Raw genomic sequence first — 14,261 nt, 5'->3', positions numbered from 1 at the left:
AGATTTTAATTTCTCTATGCCTTGCATCCAAATAAAGGACTTATATTTTTAATTTATTAGTCTCCTACTTTGGCTGAGCAGGTGCTTTGTATATAGTTGACTCTTTGTATATAGTTGAATCTGTATTAATGGCTGTAGTCCAGGGTTCAAATTGTCTTCTTGGCCGAACCTCTGAGGGGAGCTAAGATTCTAGGTACAACCCCCAAGCCCAGTTTGGAGGCTCATTTATTGTGATTCATGTACTTGAGTGGCCAGATCTAGCACCCACTTACATTTGTATTTCAGATAAACTGCAGTGCAGTATTTGGGACACATTTATATTTTAAAAGTAATCATTGTTTATCTAGAATTGAATGTAACTGAGTGTCCTGTGTTTTATCTGGCAGTTCTCCGTATAAACCCCATTCCTTTCACATTCCCATAAGTCTAAGCTCTTAATTAACTCCCAAGTAAACTTCACTGAAAGAAGACATTTGTGCCTATGTGATGGATTCCAATGGCATTTTTTTTTAATTGGAAAAGGGGAAAATCCATGTATTCTGTACTGTTTTTGCATTTTTTTTCACATGTCCAATAATAATAATTCCACAAACATCTGGGGTATCGGGGTGCCGGTTACTCTCTCATGGTTTCCTTGGTTCATATGATATGTTGCTGATATTATTTTGCTTAGGAACCACAGAAGCCACTGCCAACAAATAATTAGGTTCCCTGCCTTGGAATCAGATGAAATGTGAATTTGGGATAATCTGTGTTCTTACTTCCTACACATCAACTGCATTGACTGATAAGAGCTGCAGTGATCAAAACAAAGCATAGCCTCTCTCAGTTAATTCTTTTGTTCTCTTGTTTCATCTGCTCAAAAGGAAGATCATATTCTGGTTTGTTCTATCTTATAAATTTCTTTTGAGGGGTAGACATTTCACACTTAGGAAAATTGCATTCATTTTCCCTAAATAAATAATGACTCGTTGTTTAGGAGCAAAGCAGCTCCATGCTATCAAGCAGCTCTGTGCTAAGTACTGAGGGGAAATAGGATGAGTAGCCTGTCATGCCTATTTTCAGGGATTCACAGGAATCTGCCTGTTCAATGCTTGCTTTTAAATGGTTCAGCAGTCATTTCAAAGAAGTTTGTGGTAAGAGCTAATTAGCTCATAATGAAATGATTCTTCTCTCAAATGTTTTAAATAAACACCAAGTTGTACATTCTGAGCAGAAGCTATTCCTAATCGGTAGTTCGAAGGGCAAGAATTAGACTGTTTTCTTCTCTTTTAGTTTTATTGTTAGGACTTTGCTGCTCCCGGTGTGGTCTGCAGACCAGCAGCACCATCATCTCCTGGGAGCTTGTTAGAAATGCCAGGCTCTCAGGCCCTGCCCAGAATCCACTGAATCAGAATGTGTGCTGGGACCAGATTCCCCAGAGATTCAAGTGTGCCCTTTGAGAAGCCCTGTCATAATACAGAATTCCTCCACCTCCCCTTGTGCAGACTGATCATCTGAGGATCTTGTTAAAGCAGGTTCCTGGGCTCCAGCCTCAGAGATTCTGATTCTGTCTGAGGAGAATTTGCATTTCTCACTATCTCCCAGGAGACGCTGGTGCTGCCTGTCTGGGAGGCACTCTTGGGGAAGCATCGGTCTACTTTGCTTGGGGTACTGAACGGCCCTTTGAGGATAATGGTGACTAGAACCCCAATGAGGTGGTCAGTCTAGTTTTCCATTACTTACCCTGGAGTCAGAAACCTGAAGGTGAAGCTGATCCCTGGAACTTCCAGCCTGTTGTGGGGATGGATTTACATACAATGGGCTGTTCCGGTCAGTCTGTGATGGCCGTTGTGAGGCTGCAAAAGAGGAAACAAGTAAATGCTCCTTGGGGGCTCAGCTGTCCAAAGTGCACCCTGCCAGATAATAGGATTTTGGCCCATTCCTGGTATTCCTGTGAATAAATGCTAGAGGGGTAGGGTGTACAGGGAAGCAGTGATGGTTATCCTGTATTGCTACGTGATCAGATACAGAGCCTCCAGAGAGAAGAGCAGAGAGCGTGGAAGATGAGTCGGGAAAAAAGTCTGGGGAAAAGATGAAGAGGCATCTTAAAACATCACCTTGTAGTGTTTAGATTCTGTCTTAGAACTTTTTGCTATTACGACATGTGTGTTTTTTTGTTTTTTTGTTTTAAGGTAGCATGTCTCTGTACTTACATGTCTCATGTACTTATTCCATATGCGCACTTTTTTTTCCTTTCAGGATTAAACATGAGAACATCGTGGCCCTGGAAGACATCTATGAAAGCCCAAATCACTTGTACTTGGTCATGCAGCTGTGAGTACTGTGTTTAATTGTTTGCAGACCAGGGGTTGCAAACTCAGATGCCTAAAGGGCCAGGTTGTGAAACGAATTAATGGAATGGGTCAGTAGTAAGACCCCAGCGGGTGGTGGGAACTGCGGGACACTGGGTTAAGAATGTGTCTGTCTAAGGACAGTGACCTTGAGACCTCACTTGCTGTTGTCTGCAGCTGCTGGATGTGAAAATCTACAGTTCTCATAATGGAATCCAGTGCTACTTTTGCAGGGTCACTCTATTTAGGATGTCTCTTGTAAGTTTTTTTTAACTGTGGATTAAAAAAAATTATTTTTATTTGTTTATTATTCCCACGTGACTTGTAAGATCTTAGTTCTCCGACCAGGGATTGAATCCATGCCCCCTGCAGTGGAAGCCCAGCTTCTTAATCACTGGATCTCCAGGGAAATTCTTTTGCTTTTTAATGTGCGAGGTCCAAATGTTGCTTCCTGGAAGCACTTCGTGGTCCCGCTGGGAAGTACACACGGCTTCTGTCTCCAGGAGAAACTCCCCGGCTTGTCTTCATTTCTCAGGAGCTGGGGGGTAGCAGCAGATGGCAGCTCTGTGTTCTGTCCCTCCCCTTCTCCTCTTCTGCTGCTGGCAGATGAAAGTGCATGAGATTCATGCCAGACACAAGAGACATATAATTGGAGTCAGACTATGCCATTAACATAGTCCCCCTTTAGAATATTTCTGCATTCCAGTAACTCTGGAGCTTACCAGAAGGTGGAAGAAATAAGAAAGCTGAAAATCTAGGTAGAGACTTCACTTGAACATTTGTTTTTTTAAAATGTGAGATGAAATTAGCCTCCCCACTTACACAAATGCTTTCTTCTAAGTGATATAATTAGTAGGAGTATCCTAGGATTAAATTTGTTAGTATTAAGTGATGGAAACTGGATCAGAGTGCTACATTTTCACCAGGACTTGAGTAAATTCTGAAACACTGTACGATTGAGCTTAATAACCGAAGGGGATTTTTGTTGAAGGTCAAAATATTTGTTATTTTGTTATTTATTTTGTTATTTATTCATGATTTTCAGACTTTGGATTTCCAAAGGTAGAAGATTTGAGGGTCAGGCATTACGGTTTATTTTTTAAATCGATTTTCCTTTTCCTGATGAATGTTTAAACAGTGTATTAACTTGGAATCATATTAACGTGCAAACAGCTGTTCATCAATGCCTTTGTTTAATATTTCATTATTTTGAAGTATTTTTAGTAGATTATGAGATTTTTGTATAGATACTTCTAAAAGTGTCTAGGTTGGAAGCATGTGGGTGTTTTTTCTCTGACGAAAGACAGTCCGAGATGGTGATAAGCAGTTTTACAGGTTCTTGTGGTGTTGTCTGCCATACAATAGGCAATGACTGCTGGCTCCATGTTAAATTTTCAGTATCCTAAGTGTGGGCTCTCCTAGTTCTGTGCTATTCTGTTTGTTTTATAATTTAGCAAATTTAGCACATTTCTCAGAGAAGGCAATGGCACCCCACTCCAGTACTCTTGCCTGGAAAATCCCATGGACAGAGGAGCCTGGTGGGCTGCAGTCCATGGGGTCGCTAAGAGTTGGACACAACTGAGCAACTTCACTTTCACTTTCATGCATTGGAGAAGGAAATGGCAACCCACTCCAGTGTTCTTGCCTGGAGAATCCCAGGGATGGAGGAGCCTGGTGGGCTGCCATCTATGGGGTCGCACAGAGTCGGAAACGACTGAAGCGACTTAGCAGCAGCAGCACATTTCTAGTTCTCCCCAAGTCTCAGGTACTTCCTAGAAGCTCGTGGGACTCTGTTTTATACAGAACCACCTCTTAAAGAAGCAGGTGAATCACCTTTCCACCAAAAACTGACTGCCCTGTGGGAAAAATAGGACATTTTGGTGACAAGAAAAAGCCCCACAAAATGTCAGTATTATATTTAAATGTGTGCTTCTTTATTGGTGATACAAAAAAAAACCCCAAAGTATTGATAGTTGAATCCAAAACTACATGTATTCACTTGCTTTAAATTCTCTGTTCATGGTAATGTCACTAAATAAGTGGAAAGCACCCCAAATATATGTGTCTCAGCTCTGCCTCTTAATAGCTGGGTGTATTTTGGCAAATAACTGGGCCTTTCTCAGTCTCCGTTTCCTTACTGGAAAAAATTTTACATAATAATAATATGTTTACATAGAGGGCTATAGTGAGTACTGAGAGAGAAAAAATGTGTGAGAAATAATCTTATAAATAATAGGTCCTCAATGCAGACTAATTTCTTTATGGAATTATATCATTTTATCAGTCTGTCTCTGCAGATGGTCTTTAATTTTATGAGATAAAGTTCAAGTACATTTGAATTCTGCCTTTCTAAGCAGCTTGGTTATATACTTAGGAGCAGAAGCGCGTATATAAGGGTGGGCTGGCAGGAGAGCATGAAAGCGTCCAGAATGGGACAAACTTTGAAATATTGCTTTTACTACTTTGTTATTGTCAGTGTATAAATCTTCCATTGTCTTTGTTGAATTTATTCTGAAATATTTTCCCTTTTCAGTCCTCTTGTTTATTTCATTTTTCCATTGACTCACTGCTATTATATATGTAGTATGTATAATTGTATAAAAATACAATTGATTTTTGTACATTAACCTACAACTTTGCTAGATTGACTTACAGGTTGTAGTAGTTGTTTTCTGGATTTCTTAATATTTTCTATCTAAACAGTCATGTCATCTGCAATTCACATTAATTCTGGTTGGTCCCCAAAGGAATTGCATTTGGTAAAATGTTGATAGTTTAGTCCTAAATATTAAGTGTATTTTAATGTTGTAATTATATTCCTTTAAAGTATTTTATGTCAGATATTTTAAAAATTGAGATTGACCTTTCTTATTCCTTCCTCTTCTCCATTTTTTATCTAAACCAGTGATGTTTCTTTAAAGCAGTGACAAAAAAAAAAAAAAGAAAGAAAGAAACGAGGGAGAGAGGAAGGAAGGCAAGAAGGGAAAAAGCAATGACAGAAAAGCTTTGATCTATCAGAATACAGTCCTGGGAAAATCTTTGGTCAGGCTGAGGATTTTGTGGGCTTTATTGTTTTTGTTGTTGTGTTTTAGTTTTTATTGATAAGCCTCAATAGTTTTTGTCCCCAAGACCCCCGTGTCTTTTCTGCTTAGATCAGCGGAAGGAGGTTTGGGTTTGTTTGTTTGTTTGTTTTTGAAGAGTTTAGAAAGTCCTTATTTTCTAAGTACTCGAGGCTGATCTAGAACACAGCATTTGAGGGGAACTATATTTCACAATATTTGTTACTGGGAGATTTCTGGTTTCCTGGGAAACATCATCGTGGTCACTGACACTCAGATATTATAGAGGATGCTCAGCCCCCTAATTTTATTACTTAGCTAATTGCTGTTTCAACTCTGAGTATGTAGTATACTTGTTCCATTGCTGTTGCAGCAAAAGAGACTAGATTGTTTATAGAGGTCTATATTTAAATTTTATTTGGGTTTTGGGACAAATACCTTTTTTTTCAGAATGCTATTTTCTGGAACTTGCTTCTCTGTTTTAGTTCTTTTTGTGATTATTGAGAGATAATTGGCTTAAAACTTCGTATTCATTTTAGGTGTACAGCATAATGAATAGTTCTTTTTGGAACATTCTTCGTTTAGATGGTGTGAGGTCAAAATGACACTGGGGTAAATTATAGAAGAAAAGTCAGTTTGTTTCAACTTTATTTCTGGCCTGACTTTGTGGAATATTAGCCCACATACCTGGAGATGATAAAAGACCACCCTCAACTCCTCCCCTTCCACATCTGTAACAACTTAGGATGCAAAATACACTTCAGGCTGATAAAATTCAAAGGACAAATCAGAATACTTTTTAAAGAATGAGATTATACCTCGTATTGAGTTGAATTATATCATATTTTCAGTTAGGCTTAAATGTCTATATGTGGGTAACTCCTGAATTTATATCCTCAGTCTAGACCTTTCCCTACATCCAGGCTGTATATCCAACTGTCTGCTCAGTGGCTCCACTTGGCCGTGTCATGAGTATTACTCACTCATGAGATTTGAAATAAACTCCTGAACGTTCCACAGAATCTGCTTCTCCTGCTGTCGGTCTCATCTCAGCAAGTGGTAAACTCCTTTCTTCCAATTGCTCAGGCCAAATGCAAAGTCCTCCCTGACTCATCTTTTATTCTCTCATGCCCCACAATCCCATCCGTCGGCACACCCTGCGGTTACCCCCTCGAGACTATCCTGAGGATTCAGCCGCTTTCTCGCCATCATCACCACCATGAATGAAACTCCTCTTTCCTCCCGCAGCCTTGCCCGGCTGCACTGTTCTCTCTCAGCGTGTTAGCCAGACCTTGTCATGACTGTGGAGAACTCCCACTGCCTTCCCATTTCAGAACCCAGAGCCCCAGCAGTGGAAGCACGGAGTCTCGACCACTGCATTGCCAGGGAAGGTCCTGAGACCGAGTCCTTGAAGTGGTCTCCAGGACCTCCCGTGTCCAGACCCCCTGGTCACCTCCCTGACCTCATCTCTCCCACTCCTCTCTCATTACCTCATTCAGCTGCATTGTTTCATTCACGTTGCTGTTCCTCAAACGCACCGTGCTTGCGGCCCAGTGGACCTTTGTTCTGCTTGGAACTCTGTCTCTTCATGTTGCCGTGGGAATACTAGAAATATTAGAATTTCTACCAAATGTCACTTTTCCAGTGAGTTGTTCCGTAGCTGCCCTGTGAAACAGCATCTCTCCTCCCATCTCCTGCCACATGTTCATTCATTCCCTGTCTTCTTCCCAGCTGGATTTTTCTCTATACCACCGTCAGAAAATGTCCCTCCGTTTTGTTCTCTGTTTAGAAACATGCTTGCCCCCTATGGTAGGCACTTACCAAATATTTGTTCCATTAATGATCACATATAAAAGGAAAAGTGGTTAACATTTATTCACTCATTTAATTCTTACCCCAAGGAGCAACTCTTATCCCAATTTTACATGAAGAACCTGAGCAGAAATGCTGGATCCTTCATCCAAGCCAGAGGGTGACCCAGTGGATACACGTAATCATTGTAATACAATATACTGTTGACATTTTGTAGGAAAGAATCTCATAGGTAATATTAATGTGAGTAGTTCAGTTAACCTGGAAAAATGTATTACTTAGGATTTCATAAAAGCTTAGCTGACTATAATATGCCCTCTATTTTGTAGTAGTTTGTGAGGGGAAAATTTACTAGATGATATCACAGGAAATGCTAAAGCAATCTCAATTCATTCATAGCAATGATCATGTCTCTTTCTTAAATAATTTTTTCAATTAATGAAGAAATGAATGAATGTGTTTTATCAATATTGTGACTTTCTGCATTGGCATATACCACATAAGATAAATATATTTATAATGTTCCTTTTATTCCATGATAGCATTAAGATATGTACAGCTAGTTACCCGCTGAGCCTGAAAACTAGTGATTAAACACATATTCTTTAAAGAATGTTAATTTGATTCCTGAGCAGTCCAAGACACAAAAATATATGCAGCTTCCAAGAGAAAATATGGTTTATCTACTTCATTAGCTGGTGTACGAAGCTGTTTGAATAGTTCCTTGTTTGTGGGTTGTCAGTGTTAGCTTCATGTGGGTATTGTATTCATAATTCATACCGTGTGTTCCCAGAAACAGTTTTAATTAGAACACAAATTATGACTCCCAATAGAAAGTCTTTTGTAAGTAGCCAAGCATAATCATGAAGACAAAAGTGCTTCTGACTATGACACCTTAATATATTTACATATAGATTACCAAAGTCTTATCTCTGTTCACAACAGGCACTAATTGAGAGCCCAGAGGACCTGTGACTTCTGTTCAGTATTGGGTGGTGGGCAGGGGGACTGGGGGACCCACGTGAGGTGTGGTTGGGGGAAGTCTAAGGCTCTCTTTGCAGAGGAGCCATCATAACATGCAAGGCCGAAAGGCTGGTACACAGAGAGGCTTAAAGGAGCCTGGGTAGGATGTGAGGGGCTCAGTCTGTGGGGAGTCCTGTCTGTGGGAGTCCAATCTGTGAGGGGTTTAGAATATCAGGAGTCTAATCAACAGGGGGGTCTGTTCTTCAAGGGGTATGGCCTATGGGGGATTCAGTCTTTGATGTGTTCAGTTTGTGAGAGGTTTAGTCTGTGAGGGGTCCAGTGTGTGGGGGGTCCAGTCTTTGAAGGGTTTAGAATGAAGGGGGTCCAGTCTGTGGCAGTCTGTTCTTTAAGGGTTTCAGTTTATGGGGGATGCAGTCTGTCGTATGTTCAATCCGTGGAAGGTTCGGTCTGTGAAAGGGGCCTTCTGTAATGTGCTCAGTCTGTAGGGACGTGTCTTTGGGGCTCAAGCTGTATGTGGTTTTAGTCCTGTGGGGTTTCAGTCTGGCTGGGATTGGGGATGGTATGTCCTCTTGGTGGGAGATATGGCTGGAGACGTTGGCAGAGACAAACCCAATACTGCAGCTGCTGCTACTCTGTCATCTTCTAGGCTTATTACTTAATATGGCTTTATTGTCTTTCCTGCCACTGAAAAACCTACTGAGAGTTAAAGAGTTTAGAGAGTTAAGAAGGAAAAGAAAAGAAAAACGCCGAGATCCAGTATAATCATGGACCAGTTTCACTAGGTTCAACTGTGAAATTGCCAAAATACAATCACATTTTTTAGATCTTTTAAGATTTTTTTTTTTTAAGTAAGCATTTACAGCTATAAATTTTCCTCTTAGCTGTGCTTTTGCTGAATCCTATTTTTGGTATATTGTGTTTCCATTTTCACTTGTCTCAAGATAGTTTCTCCTTTCCCTTGTGATTTCTTCTTTGACTTGGTGTGTTGTTTAATTTCTACATATTTATGAATTATGTCCAGCTTTCCTTCTGCTGTTGATTTCTAGTTTCCTTCCCTTGTGATCATAAAAGAAACTTTGTATGACTTCATTCTTTTAAAATTTAATTTTTTGTGTTTTGTTTCTTAATGTATCCTGGAGAATGTTCCATCTGAACTTTTTTAAAAAATTTTATTTTATTTTTAAACTTTACATAATTGTATTAGTTTTGCCAAATATCAAAATGAATCCGCCAAAGGTATACATGTGTTCCCCATCCCGAACCCTCCTCCCTCCTCCCTCCCCATACCATCCCTCTGGGTCGTCCCAGTGCACCAGCCCCAAGCATCCAGTATCGTGCATCGAACCTGGACTGGCGACTCGTTTCTTATATGATATTTTACATGTTTCAATGTCATTCTCCCAAATCTTCCCACCCTCTCCCTCTCCCACAGAGTCCATAAGACTGTTGACAAAAATGTGCATGTACTGTTGCTGGGTGGTATAGTCTGTGTATGTCTCTTGGGTTCAGGTGGGTTGTAGAGATGTTCAAAGCCTCTTTTTCCTTATTGATATGCTGTTTGACTGTTCCATTTATTATGGAGAGTACTCTTGCCTGGAAAATCCCATGGACGGAGGGGCCTGGTAGGCTGCAGTCCATGAGGTCGCTAGGAGTCAGACACGACTGAGGGACTTCACTTTCACTTTTCACTTTCATGCATTGGAGAAGGAAATGGCAACCCACTCCAGTGTTCTTGCCTGGAGAATCCCAGGGATGGAGAGCCTGGTGGGCTGCCATCTATGGGATCGCACAGAGTTGGATACGACTGAAGCCGCTTAGCAGCAGCAGCAGTATATTGAAGTCTCCTTCTAGTCTTATAGAGCTGCTTTTCTCTTCAGTTCTTCTGATGTTTGCTCCATGTATTTTGGACCTCTGACATTCTTGTTGAATGGATCCTTTTATCAACATATAATGTCCTTCATTGTCTCTTATAACAGTTTGACTTTATAATCATGTTTTAATGCAATCATGTTTGATACATTGTAATTTTATTCTAAACAACATCTTGGGCTTCCCCCGTAGCTCAGCTAGTAAAGAATCTGCCTGCAATGCAGGAGACCCCGGTTCAATTGTTAGGCTACCCACTCCAGTGTTCTTGGGCTTCCCTGGTGGCTCAGATGGTAAAGAATGCGGCCTGCAGTGTGGGAGACTTGGGTTCGATTCCTGGGGGAGGGCATGGCAACCCACTCCAGTGTTCTTGCCTGGAGAATCCCCATGGACAGAGGAACCTAGTGGGCTACCGTCCACGGGGTCACTAAAGTCAGACACAACTGAGCAGTTACGTACAGCACAAACACCATCTTACCCCATTTTATCCAGTTTGAACAAAGTTGAACTACTTTCCTGAAATATAGTGAGTTCTTTAAAGTATGCACAATTTAAAAATCCTAGCGACTAAACTACCACTACCATATACATTTTAGAATAATTGTAAACATTTTGATAGATTGCATCTGGTCACTGATATGGATTCAAATTTGAGAATCCATAAACATATATAAAAAGTAGAGGCATCCATAGAATATAAAACATCAATTTCAGAAATTACCCACTTACTAACTTACACATTGTACACATATTTATTTGATTTAAGGATACATGTGATGGTGTAGAGTCAGCAATTGGAGCTTATAAAATGAAAAATAGAGATATCTCTGTAGATTTCATTGCTTCTAATTCTCTAGTAGATAAACATTTGAGGCTTATAAAAAGCATGCATATAAATTAATATGATAAATTTCTGTAATAAATTGCATATATCAGATTAGACATTCTAGTATAAGATGCTCCTGAATTACAATTCCATTTGATGACTTATTAAAAGAACCAGACTCTCTACTCCAAGCAAACCAATTTTCTCATGCTCTGCAAGTAGGATGTGGATGTCCTAGCCTCAGAGTTTCTCTCATGTCTTCCCAGGTTTTTAAATGCTCTTTCTCCTCTTCTGAGGCATCTGGACCCTCTCTTTTCTCTTGGGCCATCAGACTAAACCCTCATATCCCACCCAGACTGCTTAATGCTTCTTCTTTTTTTTTTAAAGCAGCCCTTCAGCCTGGAGTACAACCCCCTTATGCCCAGCACATCCATCAAGCTAAGTCCTAATCACTTTCCACCCAAGGGTGTCACCTCCACTAGAGTCTTCTCTGTGACCTTAGAGAATTCTGCACAAACCTTGAAGAAAGCAGTCATAAAATTATTCCTCTTTAGAATGTAAGCTGTGTACCCGGGCCCCAGCTCACAAAGACTCACTCTTTCCTGAAATTCCTGAAACGCACATTTACAACCTGTCGTGGTCATTGTGCAGCTTAATAACCATTCATTCATGTACTCAGCAGGTGCTTCTGGAGCCCCTGCCATATGTCTGGGTTTATTAACCCAGGAGATGTAACAATGAACACCGCGAACTCCCTTCCTCAACAGAGCAAACATTATAGCAGGAGAGACAGACAACAGATGCACAGGTCACTTCATCAACAAGTTCCCATCTACCAGGCGGTGGTAAGGTCTATCGAGAAAAGGAGAGTCAGAGGATGTGAAATTCTGAAAGGTGGGTGAGTGGTTTGCTATTTTATACACATGGTCAGGGGAGAGCTTTCTGAGAGGTGACATTTGAGCAGAGACCTGAAGGAAGTGAGGTCATGAACTGCATGGCCAGGCCTGACTTCACTGGTGTGGCTCATGGAGCCCTGCACCCATAAAAGACCCCACATTTAGAGTTCAGTATTTTGTACTTGCCATCTTAAAATTCTTTTTTTCTCTTTTTTAAATAAAACCTTTTTATTTTGTATTGGAATATAGCTGATTAACAATGTTGTGAGTTTCAGGTGGACAGCAAAGGACTTAGCTATACATACACATGTATCCATTCTCCCCCAAATCCCCCTCCCATTCAGTCTGCCACATAACACTGAGCAGAGTTCCCTGTGCTATACAGTAGGTCCTTGTTGGTTATCCATTCTAAATATAGCAGTGATTGACTCTGAATTTGTGTTTTGTAAGTGAAGTCCCAGGAACTTGGAGCATCAGCTTGTATCAAGTTCTGCCTCCTGTCGTCTTCCCACCTGCCACCTTCTCCCCTGCTCCCACCCTGTGGGGATCTGGGCATGGTGGGGGTTCTGGTCAGATGTCTACAGTTCACACCGCAGTGGAACTGCAGGTGCTGTGGGGTCTGCACTCACCCCACAGGTGAGTATCCCCGTGACCGAAGGGGCATGACGTTAAATAACATAAAAAAAGAAAAAAGCACCATGACAGGTTGAGTGAGAGACAGTAGAAGAAAGGGGGGAAAAGTTTTCCTGGTTTTTGAGCAAGAAACATTTGGTTTTATTTTGCACTTGGCGTAGCCTTTGCTGTGGCCAGCCCTGCATGTGGCTGTCAGAGAAAGCATTCCGGTAGCATGACCGCAGGTGCAGGGTGAGGGTGGGGCAGGTGTGCCCCACAGCAGGGGACAGTCAGGGGGCCTGAGAGGCCGCTGAGAGGCAGGGCGCAGGTGAGCAGCTCAGCAGAAGGGCCCCAGTTGGGGCGCACGTCGAGTGGGGCCTGGATTCAGGAGGAGGAGGGGTAGCAGGGAGGAGGTCTGAAGCGGGGAGTTCTAGAACACTCCACAGTTTACTTGTGTCGCGGCACATTCACTTTTAAGTGACTGCGTCCTGGATTGCTGATTTACATCTGAGTCCCTGCACGGCAAAGACACTATAAAGTCCTGGGATGGAGCCCAAGGTAACCTTGGAAATAATCAAATTCAACACCAACTTCTGTCCTTTTGAGGGAATCACTGCCCTTTCCTTGGGATCATGGAAATCCAAACGGTTTTTTCAGATTATTTCATGGGGAAGGTTGAGGCTATTCAGTGTAAACTCCCTCCTGTTCCATTGGAGATCTTGTCCAGCATCTGGAAGGAGATTTGGGGGTGATCTCATGGGGTTTGGGCTTCCCTTGTGGCTCAGTTGGTAAAGAATCCGCCTGCAACGTGGGAGATCTGGGTTTGATCCCTGGGTTGGGAAGAACCCCTGGAGAAGGGAAAGGCTACCCACTCCCGTATTCTGGCCTAGAAAATTCCACGGACTGTATAGTCCATGGGGTCACAAAGAGTCGGACATAACTTTCACTTCACTTCATGGGGTTTATTTAAGAAATTAACATAAGGATGCTGCAGATGAAAGGAACCATGGATGCCGGGCCATCTCCTGCCTCTGATGAGTCCCGTCACGGCTCAGCACTTGGCCTCCCTGGTTTGTCTGTAAAGTGGAAGAGTCTTGTTGTTGTTGTTTTCTTGTGTCAGACAAGCCGAAGGTCTCAGGTCTCAAGTTCCGTGGTCTGTTTCATTTGCTGACCCATTTTCTCAGTGTGAAACAAGCATAGACATTAGAAATCCAGTAGTTTGGTTTTCTGCATGTGCTAGCCCAGTCTCTCCATTTCCCAAGATGATACTTTTAAAAGCATGTTCTGTCTCTGTGAATCCATGGGGCTTCATAGATAAGGCAGGTTGATGATGAAGCTGGTTTGGCAACCCTGATTAGTGTAGGAAATTCGATGTTTTACAGGGCGGGGCTGGGGGTTGTAGAGAGGTTCTCTGGTTGCTGTCTGGAAGCAGGCATTTAGAATTCTGCTAGATCTGGATAATTAACTTTACATCTTGAAATCAAAATCCTTGCTTCTTTGAGGCTCAGACCCTCAAGCTTTGTTTTCTTCCAGCCTTCCTTGTTTCTGTCATCCCCCATCTTCTTTCTTTCCTTCCAGTTTTATTGAGATAGAATTGACATACAGGGCTGTGTAAGTTGAAGGTATACAGCACAATGGTTTGATTCATTTACATCATGAAGTGGTATCACAATACCTTTGATAAATATGCATCATTTCATATAGGTACTTGTGATGAGAACTTTTAGGATTTACTCTCTTAACTCTCATTTGTAATATACAGCAGTATTATTTACATTTATCGTGTTGTAAATTACATCCCTCCTTCTTCTTTATAATTGGAAGTTTGTACTGTTTGGCCCCACCTTCTTTTATACATTGAATACTTTGTTGT

The 14,261-nt window shown here is 41.5% G+C and overlaps 1 protein-coding gene across 2 annotated transcripts in view; it reads left to right on the top strand.

The window, feature by feature from the left end:
* The window catches only part of CAMK1D (calcium/calmodulin-dependent protein kinase ID), a 236,986-nt gene that overhangs the window by 79,272 nt on the left and 143,453 nt on the right, over positions 1 to 14,261 (top strand). For both annotated transcript variants that reach the window (XM_010854088.1, XM_010854089.1), the window contains exon 3: positions 2,242 to 2,316. In XM_010854088.1, coding sequence (XP_010852390.1) covers positions 2,242 to 2,316 — 75 coding nt within the window. The remainder of the gene's footprint in view (positions 1 to 2,241; positions 2,317 to 14,261) is intronic.

This window comes from Bison bison, unplaced genomic scaffold, assembly GCF_000754665.1.
Source record: "Bison bison bison isolate TAMUID 2011002044 unplaced genomic scaffold, Bison_UMD1.0 scf7180017864337, whole genome shotgun sequence".
Classification (NCBI taxonomy): Eukaryota; Metazoa; Chordata; class Mammalia; order Artiodactyla; family Bovidae; genus Bison; species Bison bison.
Note: the sequence above shows the minus strand (reverse complement) of the source record. Positions and strands in the feature narration are given on the sequence as shown.